General features: G+C 44.8%; 1 protein-coding gene across 1 annotated transcript; it reads right to left on the reverse strand.

The window, feature by feature from the left end:
* Positions 1–4,470: 4,470 nt before the first annotated feature.
* Positions 4,471–9,920, reverse strand: LOC104527726 (polypeptide N-acetylgalactosaminyltransferase 17-like; the record flags this gene model as incomplete). Its single annotated transcript, XM_029085845.1, has 3 exons — positions 9,756–9,920; positions 5,819–5,956; positions 4,471–4,566 (listed from the first exon to the last, which is right to left on the reverse strand). Coding segments are annotated over exons 1-3 (399 nt in total), but the record flags the coding sequence as incomplete, so codon positions are not given.
* Positions 9,921–12,339: the final 2,419 nt, after the last annotated feature.

Consider the following 12,339-nt stretch of genomic DNA (forward strand, 5'->3'; position numbering starts at 1 on the left):
GACTTTTTATAAGGGCAGGGACTAACAGAACAAGGGGTGATGGCTTGAAACTAAAAGAGGGGAGATTCAGACTAGATATAAGGAAGAAATTGTTCATAATGAGGGTGGTGAGACACTGGCCCAGGTTGCCCAGAGAGGTGGTAGAAGCCCCATCCCTGGAAACATTCAAGGTCAGGTTGGACAGGGCTCTGAGCAACCTGATCTGGTTGAAGATGTCCTTGTTCACTGTAGGGCATTGGACAGGATGGCCTTGAAATGTCGCTTCCAACCCAAACCAGTCTATGGTTCTATGATCAGTAGCCATCAGCAGAGAGAGTAGAAAGTCAAGCTATAAAACAAGCCACCCTTCCTTGAATGGGACAACTTGGTCCCTGAAGAGTACATCATTCCCCCTCTCCCTGCCTTGGGCTGTTCATCTACAGATATGCAGCAGCATGGTGTAGGATGGACTCAGAAAGAGTGAGGACTTTCCAATTGCCTTCCAATACCTTAAGGGGGCCTACAAGAAAGCTGGGGAGGGACTTTTCATAAGGGCAGTTAATGACAAAACAAGGGGAAATGGGTTCAAGCTGAAAGAGGGGAGGTTTAGATGAGATATTAGGAAGAAGTTCTTCACTGTGAGGGTGGTCAGACACTGGAACAGGTTGGCCAGAGAAGCTGTGGCTGCTCCTCCCTGGAAGTGTTCTCGGCCAGGTTGGATGAGGCTTTGAGCAACCTGGTCTAGTGGAAGGTGTCCCTGCTGCTGGCAGGGGGGTTGGGACTGGATGAGCTTTAAGGTCCCTTCCAACCCAAACCATTCTATGACTTCCAACAAAATTCCAACATTACCCAGTGTGACAAGGAACAGGACCTGTGACACCACTGTCCTTGCATCATTAAAATGCGAGCACAGACCCTACACCTCACCCTCGCTCACTGCAGATGGGAAACGTGCTCCTTATATCATTAAATGTATTTAAATGTGTATGGATGGGCCATGGGATGAAAAAGAGAAGTGGAGATTTTAGGGCATTACATGGACACTGAGCACAGGCACCACTGTGTGTGCTTTCGAGGGCTGAACAACTTAAAAGGAATTGCAAATCCTTATGGCTTATATATATAAATATATATACACACACATATATATAAATATATATACACACATATATAAAAAATATATATACACATATAGATATATACACATATATATTATATATATATACACACATATTTAGATATATACACATATATCTTAAAAAATATATATACACATATATATAGCTATATACATGTATATAAAACAAGCGAGCTATTTGAACCAAGTGTTTACATTCCTTCTAATTATATTCCCAGTACTAAATTACAACACCCAGCATATTAATTAAACAGTAGTAGCAAAAGTCTTGTTTCTTTTGTGCCCGTGCTTCTGCAAAAGGCTAATTTCAAAGCTTCTGCACTCACCGACAGCTACTTTTAAGAAGCATTTTCAAGGAGTTAAACTAATTGTACGTTATCACAAAACAAAAGAACTGCCAAGAACTGGCTCTCAGCTGGAGAGGGAAGGGACCATGTGGAGGTGGAAGACCAAGAAGAAAAAGCCACCCTGAGCTTGTGGGACAGGAGAGCTGGTGGGAGCCAGCAGCACTGCAATGTTTGACTTCAGAACATCAGGTAGAAAAAGGAAATATCGTTCAGTTTAATCACAAAAACAGTTGAGGAAAAAAAAAAATAACCACTTTTAAACAGGTAACTTGGTAATATTTTCAACCTGTTTTTCTCTGGTCCTTTCTCTTGGTCTTTCCATGTGTTTCTTGCTTTTAGCCATCCATCTTAAAGCCCAGGGTGAGCAGACAATGTCAGACTCATTCACTTTCCAGGATTCTAATGCACTTAGAGGTTTAAGTTCCACCCAGAAAGTCCAAAAGGCAGTTTGTGCCATTTAAGAAAAAATATTTGTGCAATTTAAACAACAGCTAGGTTATATTTAGCAGTGACTCAATCAGCCACAGTTGACTGATCTTTGTTTTAAGGCAAGGATAAACCAAAGTGAAATCTGTCTCTACCCCGAAGGACTCCTGCAGATGGCTCCCAGGCTCAGGTGGCTTCTGAAGTTCAGAGGTCAGGCTCAGATGAGCTTTGTGATTACTTAGTCCTGGTGAGCCCAGAAAGCCCTGGGTGACCATATCATGACAACAGGCTCTTTCCACATTCTCTTTGTTGAAAACCACAGGATGTTGTGAGCTGGAAGGACCCACAAGGATCATGGAGTCCAACTCCTGTCCCTGCACAGGACAAGCCCAACATTCACACCATGTCCCTGAGGGACTTGGCCAAATGCTTCTGGAATCTTGCCAGGATTGGTGCCATGAGCACCTCCCTTGGGAGCATGTTCCAGTGCTCCACTACCCTCTGCCTCAAGAACCTTTTCCTTGTGGTCAACCTAAAAAAGTCCATGCTCATATGCAACGAAGAGAAAAAGCCAAAAGCAACAGAAGAAACAGTCTTGTCACAGAGGAGTTTATCCCTGTTTCCACCCACTGCTGCAAGCACGGTGATGGTAGAGCCCATCATCCACAACCTCCCTGCCCTGGCTACAGTTCCAGTATAGACAGTCACAGCACTGACAAGGGAATGTAACCAAGAGCAGGAGGTTGAAGTCAGATACACACATCAAATCCTGATGATAAACACCCAGGGCCTCACTGGATAGAGCTAAAACACCAGAAGAACAAGTGCTGCTACTCTGTGGCTTTAGAGAGACCAGGTATGATTCTGGTAATGAAAAAAAACCCCAAACCCTAAAAATCACATCGTAATTCTTGAAAACCCCACGTGTCAAAAGATGGTCATTCTGCTTCCAGACCTAAAAGGAAACTTGTTACATTTTGTCCTTAAAGATTGTAGGGGAGAAGGACATGGTGCTAAGGGATTAGCATGATGAGATGATGACCACTAGGCACACAGAAGGAAAAACACAAAGGAAATCATGGGAATTAGGCAAAGTACTGAACTGAAGATATGGGCAGAGAAAAGAGAGTAACAGACAGGAAAAGTTAGCAGGGAATTGGGTAAATTATCCCTGGAGCTGCAGATCCTAAAAGTCCAGCTTAGAGTCTGCTGTTGGTTTTCCAGAGGCCAGCAGTGCCAGAGCTAGAGCTGTACCCCCTTGTTCTTCCAGCTCTGGGGCAACTGAACCAGCAGCTTCACTGTGCTGCTTTCTTCTTAAAACATGATAAAACTACAGAATAGGCTCAATTAGTTCATCATCATTAACTTCCAGTATTTGACACATCCTAATAATCCTCTAAAAGATATTAACATCTAGAGTAAATCACGGAATGATGATTTTTCATCTAGAATAAGCTTAAAATTAGGATAAGAAGCTTTTGTTTTGCTCCAAAACTTTTAGAGAGGCAAAAGGAGTGCTAGAAAATTAACGTTATGGTAAATCTCAGCCACGCTGAAATGGCTCATTATCACCCTGTTAAAAAGCACTGGTTGTTTGCTGCTCCCAGTTGGTTTGTTTTTACCTTGGGGGTGACAGAGAAAATAAATGTCTTAAAATGTTCAGCTTGGGTCTGTTCTGCTCTTGCTCATTGGCTATTTGCTTTCAGTATGTCCTGGTTTTGCTGGAATAGAGTTAATTTTCTTCTCAGTAGCTGGAATAGCTGTGGTTTAGGTTCAGTGGGGGATTTGTTGTAAGAATGTTGATAAAGTCCTAATGTTATCAGTTGCTGTTGGAGCTCAAGGTCATCCTGTTTGGCCAGTTCACAGGTGGGAAGGACTGGGAGGGAGAAGCATAGTAATTAGCAAAACCCAAAATTGGCATTTGGATGTGCCAGTGAGATATTCCATCTCATACCACATCATGGTCAGTACATTAACCAGGGCTGACTCGAAGTCGGGGGGGATTCTCTCAGGGATCGCTCGGGCTCTCACTCTTCTGGGATTGTGGTTTTCAGGACTGTCTCTGCTCCAGGATCGCTGGCTGGGACAGGCTGGGCATCGGTCGGCAGGTGGTGAGCAACTGCACTGAGCATCAATCACTTGTATATTCTGTTATTACTGTTATCATTATAATTTTAATTTAATTAATAAATAGTTTTAATCTCAACCCACAAGTCTCCTTGCCCTTTTCCTTCCAATTCTCTCCTCTACTCCCTTGGGTGGGGGGGGAAGAGTATAAGAAAGCGAGTGTGTTTGGCTGCAAACCAAAAGGGTGAAACCACCACAAGCATTATTTACCCTCAATGGGAAGATTTTTTTCAAATTACGCTTTTACTTGTGGCTCTGCCATGATTATAGTAAACCAGAAAATCGCTACACAAAGAGCAGCTGGGAAAAGGGACCTTTATATCTGAGGCATTTTTAACAACAACCTGGGCCTCATACATTTGAGAGAGAAGCTAACAGAGACGTTGCACATCCTCTCTCCTCTGCTGGGTACCTCCTGCTCCCGACACCTCTCCCAGCAGATCAACTCCTCACCTGCGGTCCCCAGCCGTGGCACGGGTACAATATTGCTGTGTGGTTCTCCTGAGGGCCCTGGTCAAGGCAGACATCTTTTGCCTTGTTGTTTCGAAGCTGTAAGAAATAAAAAAAGTGCAGAGTTATACATCTCTTTGGAGATGAGCAATAAACTGAGGCACAGCAACGTCTCCAGCCTGTCTTGCTATAGAAAGAACACACGGTGCTCTATCACTCAGCATAATCAGGCAGAGAAAGGTTTAGTGTGCCATATGTTTTCTTTAAATCCAGGGCCTAATGATGACTGCTTTTATATAATAATCACTATTCAAAGGAGCCAACTTCCTCTGACACAGTTTTATTTCTATCTGGTCATGCGTGGTGGCAACAAACATATTTTTAGATTGCCGTCAGCGCATTTCCAGGAGCCTGAAACCAGTGCAGGATCGCTTGTGTTTCATCAAACTCTCCAAGTGCTCAACAAGGCAGGGTAAAATATTCAGCTGGTACAAGAAACCCCTTCAAATCATCGCAGGGATGCAGGAGGAGACACAGGGATGGCAAAGCAGCTGTCAAGTACTGAAGGACACACTTTAGAGGGAGCATGGATGTGCTGGGTTCATGCTACAAAGCCAACCAGCCGCTGAACCCCAGCCACCAGGTCCATTAACATAGAGATGTCCTCTCTCCAGCCTCCCCATGGAGGGCAACTGCAATCATGCCTTTGAAAATACGACTTTTGGGGAGGTTTTAGCTCAAAGGCATTTAAGTAACTTTGATAATAAATCTTTCTTAAAATTAATGCCTATCTGGGGTGCTTGGGTTGTGCTTCAAGAAGCCTTCTCCAACTGCCACTATTCCATGAGACCTATTGTAACAGAGTTATTATTAGTTCCCATAAATACCTAGGTTTATATTCCCAGTATGGTCTCAAAGCCAGCAGAGATTGAATTAAGTCTTCTTACTTTATCTCATCCTTAAACTGTTGTGACAACGCACTGTATCCTACAGAGACCTTGTAAGGAATTAGGTTGAGTTTAAGTCAAAGGGTTTTATAAAATGACTATGTATTAAAAATATATGTACAGCTGCTTAATCCATGGAGTCAATGGGTAATACAGATAATTTTCTGTCAATTCAGGAAATGAAGTATTAAAATATTTTACTGTATATGGTGTCCAAGATCAGAAATAAATCCCAAAATTGTTTTTTAGAAGAAACAGTGAACAGATTTATACAAATCTATATAATTATACACAAATAGTAGGTTTTGATTCACATTTATCTCCTCTGAGGCTATTTCTCATCAGAGACTCACCAGCTGTAAACATTACCAGTGTGAGCTAAGGAACTGCTCAGCCATAATTACCTCGCCATAAGCAATGGTGTTGTTGTATCTTCTCATTTCTGGATAAACATGGTCCAGGTACCACTGGAAATTTTTACACTTCAAGCTCTTCCTTAATGCTTTTCTCTCTGAAACATCTCCAATGTCAATACCTGGATTCTGAAAGATAAAGACACAGCATGTCCCTGAACGGTTACTCTTAAAAAAAAGATTTTAAATGAGCATATTTCACTGATGTTTGATAGCACTTCCAAGCCGCCTGGAAACTGCCAATGGCTGAGTAACTCCACGCAGAGGCCATGCCAGGGAATTTTGGCATGTGTGTCCAAGGCTGAAATCATCATCACAGAAGTCAGAAGGAAGATGTGGGCTTCAGAGCCACAGCAAGAAGGAGATAGGTACTTCTCTAATAGGTTCTGAAGAAATCCTTGCAATGGCCACCAGACTGATGCTGGACACATTTTGGTCCTGGGAGGTAATTTAGAGAAGAGAACCCAAATGGAGAAGAAAAGGTTTTGAAGGAAAGAGAAGTGCAGTGCGACAGAGGTGAATCTTCCCACCAATTGCCCTGGGCTTTGGATCCATCCGAGAAAGAATTTGTCAATGGGCACAACGACAAAACACTTTTAAAAGATGTCACCTCCCTTTTAGGTACTGATGGACTGGACTTCCAGCAAAGCTTAACAGCAAATATACATCAGGATTTAGAAGATGGACACATGATGAATCCTGGAAATGTAAATCCCTGACTGCACATGGAACATCAAAGCTCTTCCCCTTACACCCCAAGGGTGGGTGACCCTACTAAGAGGCAACACAGAGGACAGCACAGTTAAAAGGTATAAAATAGAGGGGAAAAGAAAAGAAGAAAAAAAAAGAAAGGCTAAAGATTCATATATAATAGAAGCAGATATATAAGAATAAAGGAAAAAAATTACAGGAAAAGAGAAGTTGAGGCTAAATTTCAGAAAACCCTCCTGACAATTTGGACAATTATGCAGTGAAATAGTCTCCCTGGAGACACAAAGGAACCCCACTGCTCGAGCCAATTTAAAAGCAGCCAAAGCTACGAGATCTGTCCCTGGAGGAATAATCCGCCAGGAACAGGGAATGAAGAGAGCTGCCTCCCTTTAACCTTTTATACCATCACAGAATTTGGGGAACTAAGGCAGCAGCCAGGTGAAGGAAATCAAAGGCAGAGTGCAGCCCCTTCTACTCCTTCCTACAGGTGTCGGCGTTTCTACTCTATTTTAGCTCTTGCTCTTGTCTTTTCCAGTGATCATTAAATTCAGCTGGGAAAGCAATTTTCCATTACAACGCTTGTAATGATCTTCTAATGAATTATTCACTCTGCTTTAGAGAAGACACCATTTTAATGTGTGATTGGTAGCTCATAGGTAAAAAATAAAGATGATTCAGTGTAGACAGGTAAGACAGGCTGAAATCTGAGTGGGTGAGATGGGATGCAGAGCAAAGCGGGACCACAAACCAGGCAGCATGTGAAATATTGAGTGCGTGGGGTTTGGTGTGGTTTTAAACATAGTGGCATCACAAAATAATTCCATATCTATGTTAATATCCATAACCCCCTGCACAACACCACCTGTCAAACAAGACCTCGCAAATTAAATCTCAATTTTAAATCTCAATTTTAAATCTTAATTTTTTAATCTAGATCATCTGCTATGATCTAGATTAAAATCCCAAATCATTTTGAGGGTAACCCAGATCTGTTTCCCCAGACCCACTTCCAAATAGTGTGACGCTGCATTTTCCAATCCAAGTCCTGTGGCTTCATGGTGAATTTTAATCCCTTTTTGCCATGCTCCAAAGCTGTTCCTGAGCAGGAGTGTGGTGTCTTATACCTAAAAAGGAATCAGCCCAGGGATCGGGGCTGCACCCATGATAATTTGTGATCCTTGCCCATGGGTGTTTGGATCTTACAACTTATTTTTAAGAGAAACCTGAAATCACTCATCCTGCAGCAGCTCTCTGCCTCTCCAACCCTCGGAGTGGTGCCCATCACAGCCAGAGCCCTCCTGCAGCTCACCAGCAAACAGCATTTCTTTCCATTTCCATTCATCTATTTCTCAATAAAGAACTAATCCAGGACTCTCCAGCACCCCCAAGATGACAAACCAGCAGCGCAGGCAGCTCATCGACCCTTCCCAGGTACCTGTTGTTCTCTAATGCAGTATTAAGTTGTGACTACCGTGGCTCTAAATGTCAGGAGCTCTCCTCAGATGTAACCTTTCCTCAGAAAGCAGCAGCAACTCATGTTTTAATGTTTTCCAAAATGCTCCGGAGCGCAGCGCTGTCAGCAGCAGGATCAGCACCACAGCAGCTCTTGGCAGGGTTGGGATTGGCAAAGTATGAACATCTTGTGTTTATTTTTAGTACCCAAAGGGTGGCTGTAAATAACGGCTCACACAGGCTCCGGCTGCTCACGGCCACGGTTCTCCCTCATGCTTCAACAAGTGCATCCCAGTGCTCGTCCCAACATGAAGCACAAATGGAGTGACTGGTGGGGAGCTCTGCAAGGCACCCCGAATCCATGTCCTATCCATCACCTAGAGAACATCGCAGAACATCCCAGAGAGAGTGTGGAGTCTCCATCTCTGGAGATGTTCAAAACCTGCCTGGATGCTTTTCTGTGCAACCTGCTGTAGGGAACCTGCGGTTGGACTGGATGATCTCCTGAGGTCCCTTCCACCCCCACCATTCTGTGATTCCCCCTCCCCACCACCTTGTCTTCTCCTCCTGGAAGGATCAGAGGCAAGGGATGGGGGGACTGCTCCAGCTAGGGGTGCTCCCAGCACCATCCAGACAGTGTTCAGAGCTGGGAGGCAGGAGATGCTCTTGGGTTTCATGATTAGACAGAACCTGCACAGAGACCAGAGCTCCAGCAGCAGCCTTGAACCTACATAAAGTCCTCCCGGACCCTACAGAGCTTTATACAGAAGTGCAGGGAATCACCTAGAGAGGTTCACATCCAGGATGTGTCCCTTGGGCATGGTCAGCCCACCTTGCTGGCAGGACTCCACGGTTTTCCAAAGACACATCATGCTGCCACACGGCAGGATTTACATAGAATCATAGAATCCCAGACTGGTTTGGTTTGGAAGGGACCTTAAAGATCATCCAGTTCCAAAACCCCTGCTATGAGCAGAGATACCTCCCACTAGACCAGGTTGCTCAAAGCCTCATCCAGCCTGGCCTTCAACACTTCCAGGGAGGAGCAGCCACAGCTTCTCTGGCCAACCTGGGCCAGTGTCTCACCACTGTGTAAGAAAATCTAATCATTTCTGAACAGAAATAAATAAAACCACCAAAGCTATTTAAAGAGAGTGGTTTTGGTGCATTTACACGTGCTGCTGCTGGGAGGGGATCTCCTCCCGTGAGCCACCAACCTCCAAACCTTTCCCTCTAAACGTTTCCACTTCCCCAACGCTGGGAAAGCAAATGGCCCAGACACCTGGACCACACATTGTCCACACTGAGCTCTGGGCAGCGACAGCATCTGCGAGCTCAGAAATCCAAGTTGGGCTGCACGTGACACAGACCTGCCCAAACTGCAGGAACAAAACCTCCTGCACTCATGATGCTGATGTTCATAATCTTGTGCCAACCGACTTTACAGACAGGCTCCATCTGCGGAGCTGTGTAATGACAAAAACTCACGCTGTGGAAACACTCAACGGGGAGATAAACACCACAATACAGCTTTAATTTTTAGAAATGAAAATAAAAAGGCTGATGTGAACCATAGGAATTCCTCCAAAGTCTGCAGATTTTGCAGCATCGCTGGCAAAGCTGAGGGAGCTCTGCTGACTTCCACAGCTGGGGATGTGACCCAGGGTATTTCAGGCTTTCCTTCACGCAGGGGCACTAAATACCTTATAAATCAAGATTTTAATGCAATAAAGTGAAGATTTAAGGTAGGGTGCAACGGTCGTACCTCCAGTGGCAGGTTCCACGCGATGTAGACGTGCGATTTGTAGTCATCCATCCACACCTCGGCCACTCGCAGGGCATTGCGCTTGGTGTAGAAACCAATGTTGTTGTTGTAGGGCTTCTTCTTGCGCTCGATGTGAGCCACCCTGGAGCAGGGCAGGACCTCCATGCTGCCACCACACAGCCACACCTGCAACGCAACCACAAAACATTATCAGTTAATGACAGAACAAGGGGAAATGGCTTGAAACTGGAAGAGGGGAGATGGAGATGAGATGTGAGGAAGAAATTCTTTGGTGTGAGGGTGGTGAGACAGTGTCCCAGGTTGGCCAGAGAAGCTGTGGCTGCTCCTCCCTGGAAGTGTTGAAGGCCAGGTTGGATGAGGCTTTGAGCAACCTGGTCTAGTGGAAGGTGTCCCTGCTGATGGCAGGGGGGTTGGGACTGGATGAGCTTTAAGGTTCCTCCCAACCCAAACCAGTCTGTGAGTCTCTGATCAGCATGAGGCTCTGCCGTGATGCAAAGGATCCACGTAGCAATGAAAGAGAAAGAAGTGGTGGGGTTGGAGTTTTCTGTAACATCTCAGCGAGCACAGAGCATCACATCATCTAACTGGCGAGTGGAAACCCATGACCAAGTTTTGGCCTTTGCTCAATGGTGAGACACACAGGGACAATTTAACCCAACACCTTGTGTTGACTTGAGATGGAACAGGTCTCTACCCAGCACGTGGTACTAACACATTGTAGGATTAAGTGCCGAGTTTACAGTGATGTCGCAACTAAATAAAAAGGATTAGTGACTGGAAGAGTTGAAACAATTCAAGATTGAAACAATTGCAAGATCTCCTCCTGCAGAAGGGATGACTCAGTGAAACATATGGCAGGGACAGATTTCTCCCACTTGAAAACATTTGTTCATTATTTCTCTTTTACACGCTGTTTAAAATTCCCTGAAATCACAGTTTACAAGTTAATAAAATCTTTTGAGATCTTCTTTTTATCGCATGGGAAGGGAATTCTCAGAAAGACTCGCCATACCTGAGTTCTTCCCTCCCTGTTTGCCTTCACCAAGAAGTTGTTTCTCTTAAATTAAAGACGTGTACCCAGGACACCAGGCAATCGTTGCAAACACATATGCCAAACAGGCCTAATAATCCCAGTTTCGCCTATTTTGCAGTCTGCTCCGCATTATCATTTTGCACAGTTGTGATAACACCCATCATTTCTGGGATCTCTTCCAGCCTCACCACCTTTTATCCCATCTGCCTTCCCTATATTTTACTGACCCTCTTCAATCCGCTCTCCCAGCACCACGAGGAGCCTCCTGGCTGCATCAGCTGCCCTTTGTCATCTCTAATGGTGGGTTTAGCCCATCCAAGGCAGGGCACGGGCACCTCCCAAGCCCAGGTGACACAAGAAGGGACAGTACAGCAGGGAGCCAGCTTTCCTTGGGGGAATGAATCGTGCTACTCCTGCTGCCCTCGCTTGGATCACTGCAGAATAGAATCCCAGCATTGCCTGGATTGGAAAAGCCCTTTAAGCTCATCGAGTCCAACCATGAACCCAACACTGACAAGTCCCCGACTAATCCATGTCCCTCAGCACTGTGTCTACACGACTCTTCAATCCCTCCAGGGATGGGGACTCCACCACTGCCCTGGGCAACCCCTTCCAATGCCTCAGAACCCTTTCAGCAAAGAAATTCTTCCTCACATCCCATCTCAACTGCCCTGGGCACAACTTGAGGCCATTTCCTCTTGTCCTGTCACTTGTCACACATGAAAAAATCAAAGCCCCGTTAATTAGCTGGTTCCTTAAAATAGAGAAAAAAGCCCCATCTTACTCCAGTTCCACCGTTTGACCTTTGTGAACACTTGTAAACACAATTTCATGCCTCCAGAGTGAATTCAGAGCTGATCTCTGAGATGAGGAACATGCCTGTCCCTCCTACTCAGCCACAACCATGCTCGCCTCTGGCCAGGTCTGCTCCAAGGCCAAGTCCACAAGGTCTGCTACAAGTTTTGCAACAGACCATAGGCTGGCAAAGCAAATAAGAAGAGAACAAGAGAGTTCTAAAGAAAAAAATAATTAAAGGCATTAGTTTGATAGAAACTGCCTGTGTTTCTTGCCTGCTCAGTTCTTTAGCTCCTCAGTGTCTTGGTAAAACAGGAGCATCGACCTCTACCCTTGGGAGTTCCCAAAGCTTCTGAGTTCAACCACAACGCTGACTAAACCTGCCAGTCCTGGAAGATCCCCAGCACCACCTGTTTTTGTAGTTTTGGGGGTTTGTTAGGTTTTGGTCCTGATTTGAGATCAGAATAATTATTTTTAAAATGTAAAAACCATGACATAATTAAAATGTCATTTGCTGGCACACTTGCCTCCAGCAGTGAATGTGCAACCTTGTCTTTCCGTGCTTTAGTTAAACAATTCACATGGGTTTATGCTGGACAGCTTTCCTAGATTTCTGGAATATCTGTATTCCAGAAATAGAAACGATCTTGAAATGCACATATTGTAACAACCTGAGAGAGACAGAGTGCTGGGCATTGTGCAAAGGGTGCTGGTGAGCAGCAGGATGACCATGAG

Source organism: Antrostomus carolinensis, unplaced genomic scaffold (genome assembly GCF_000700745.2).
Source record: "Antrostomus carolinensis isolate BGI_N321 unplaced genomic scaffold, ASM70074v2 scaffold49337, whole genome shotgun sequence".
Lineage (NCBI taxonomy): Eukaryota > Metazoa > Chordata > Aves > Caprimulgiformes > Caprimulgidae > Antrostomus > Antrostomus carolinensis.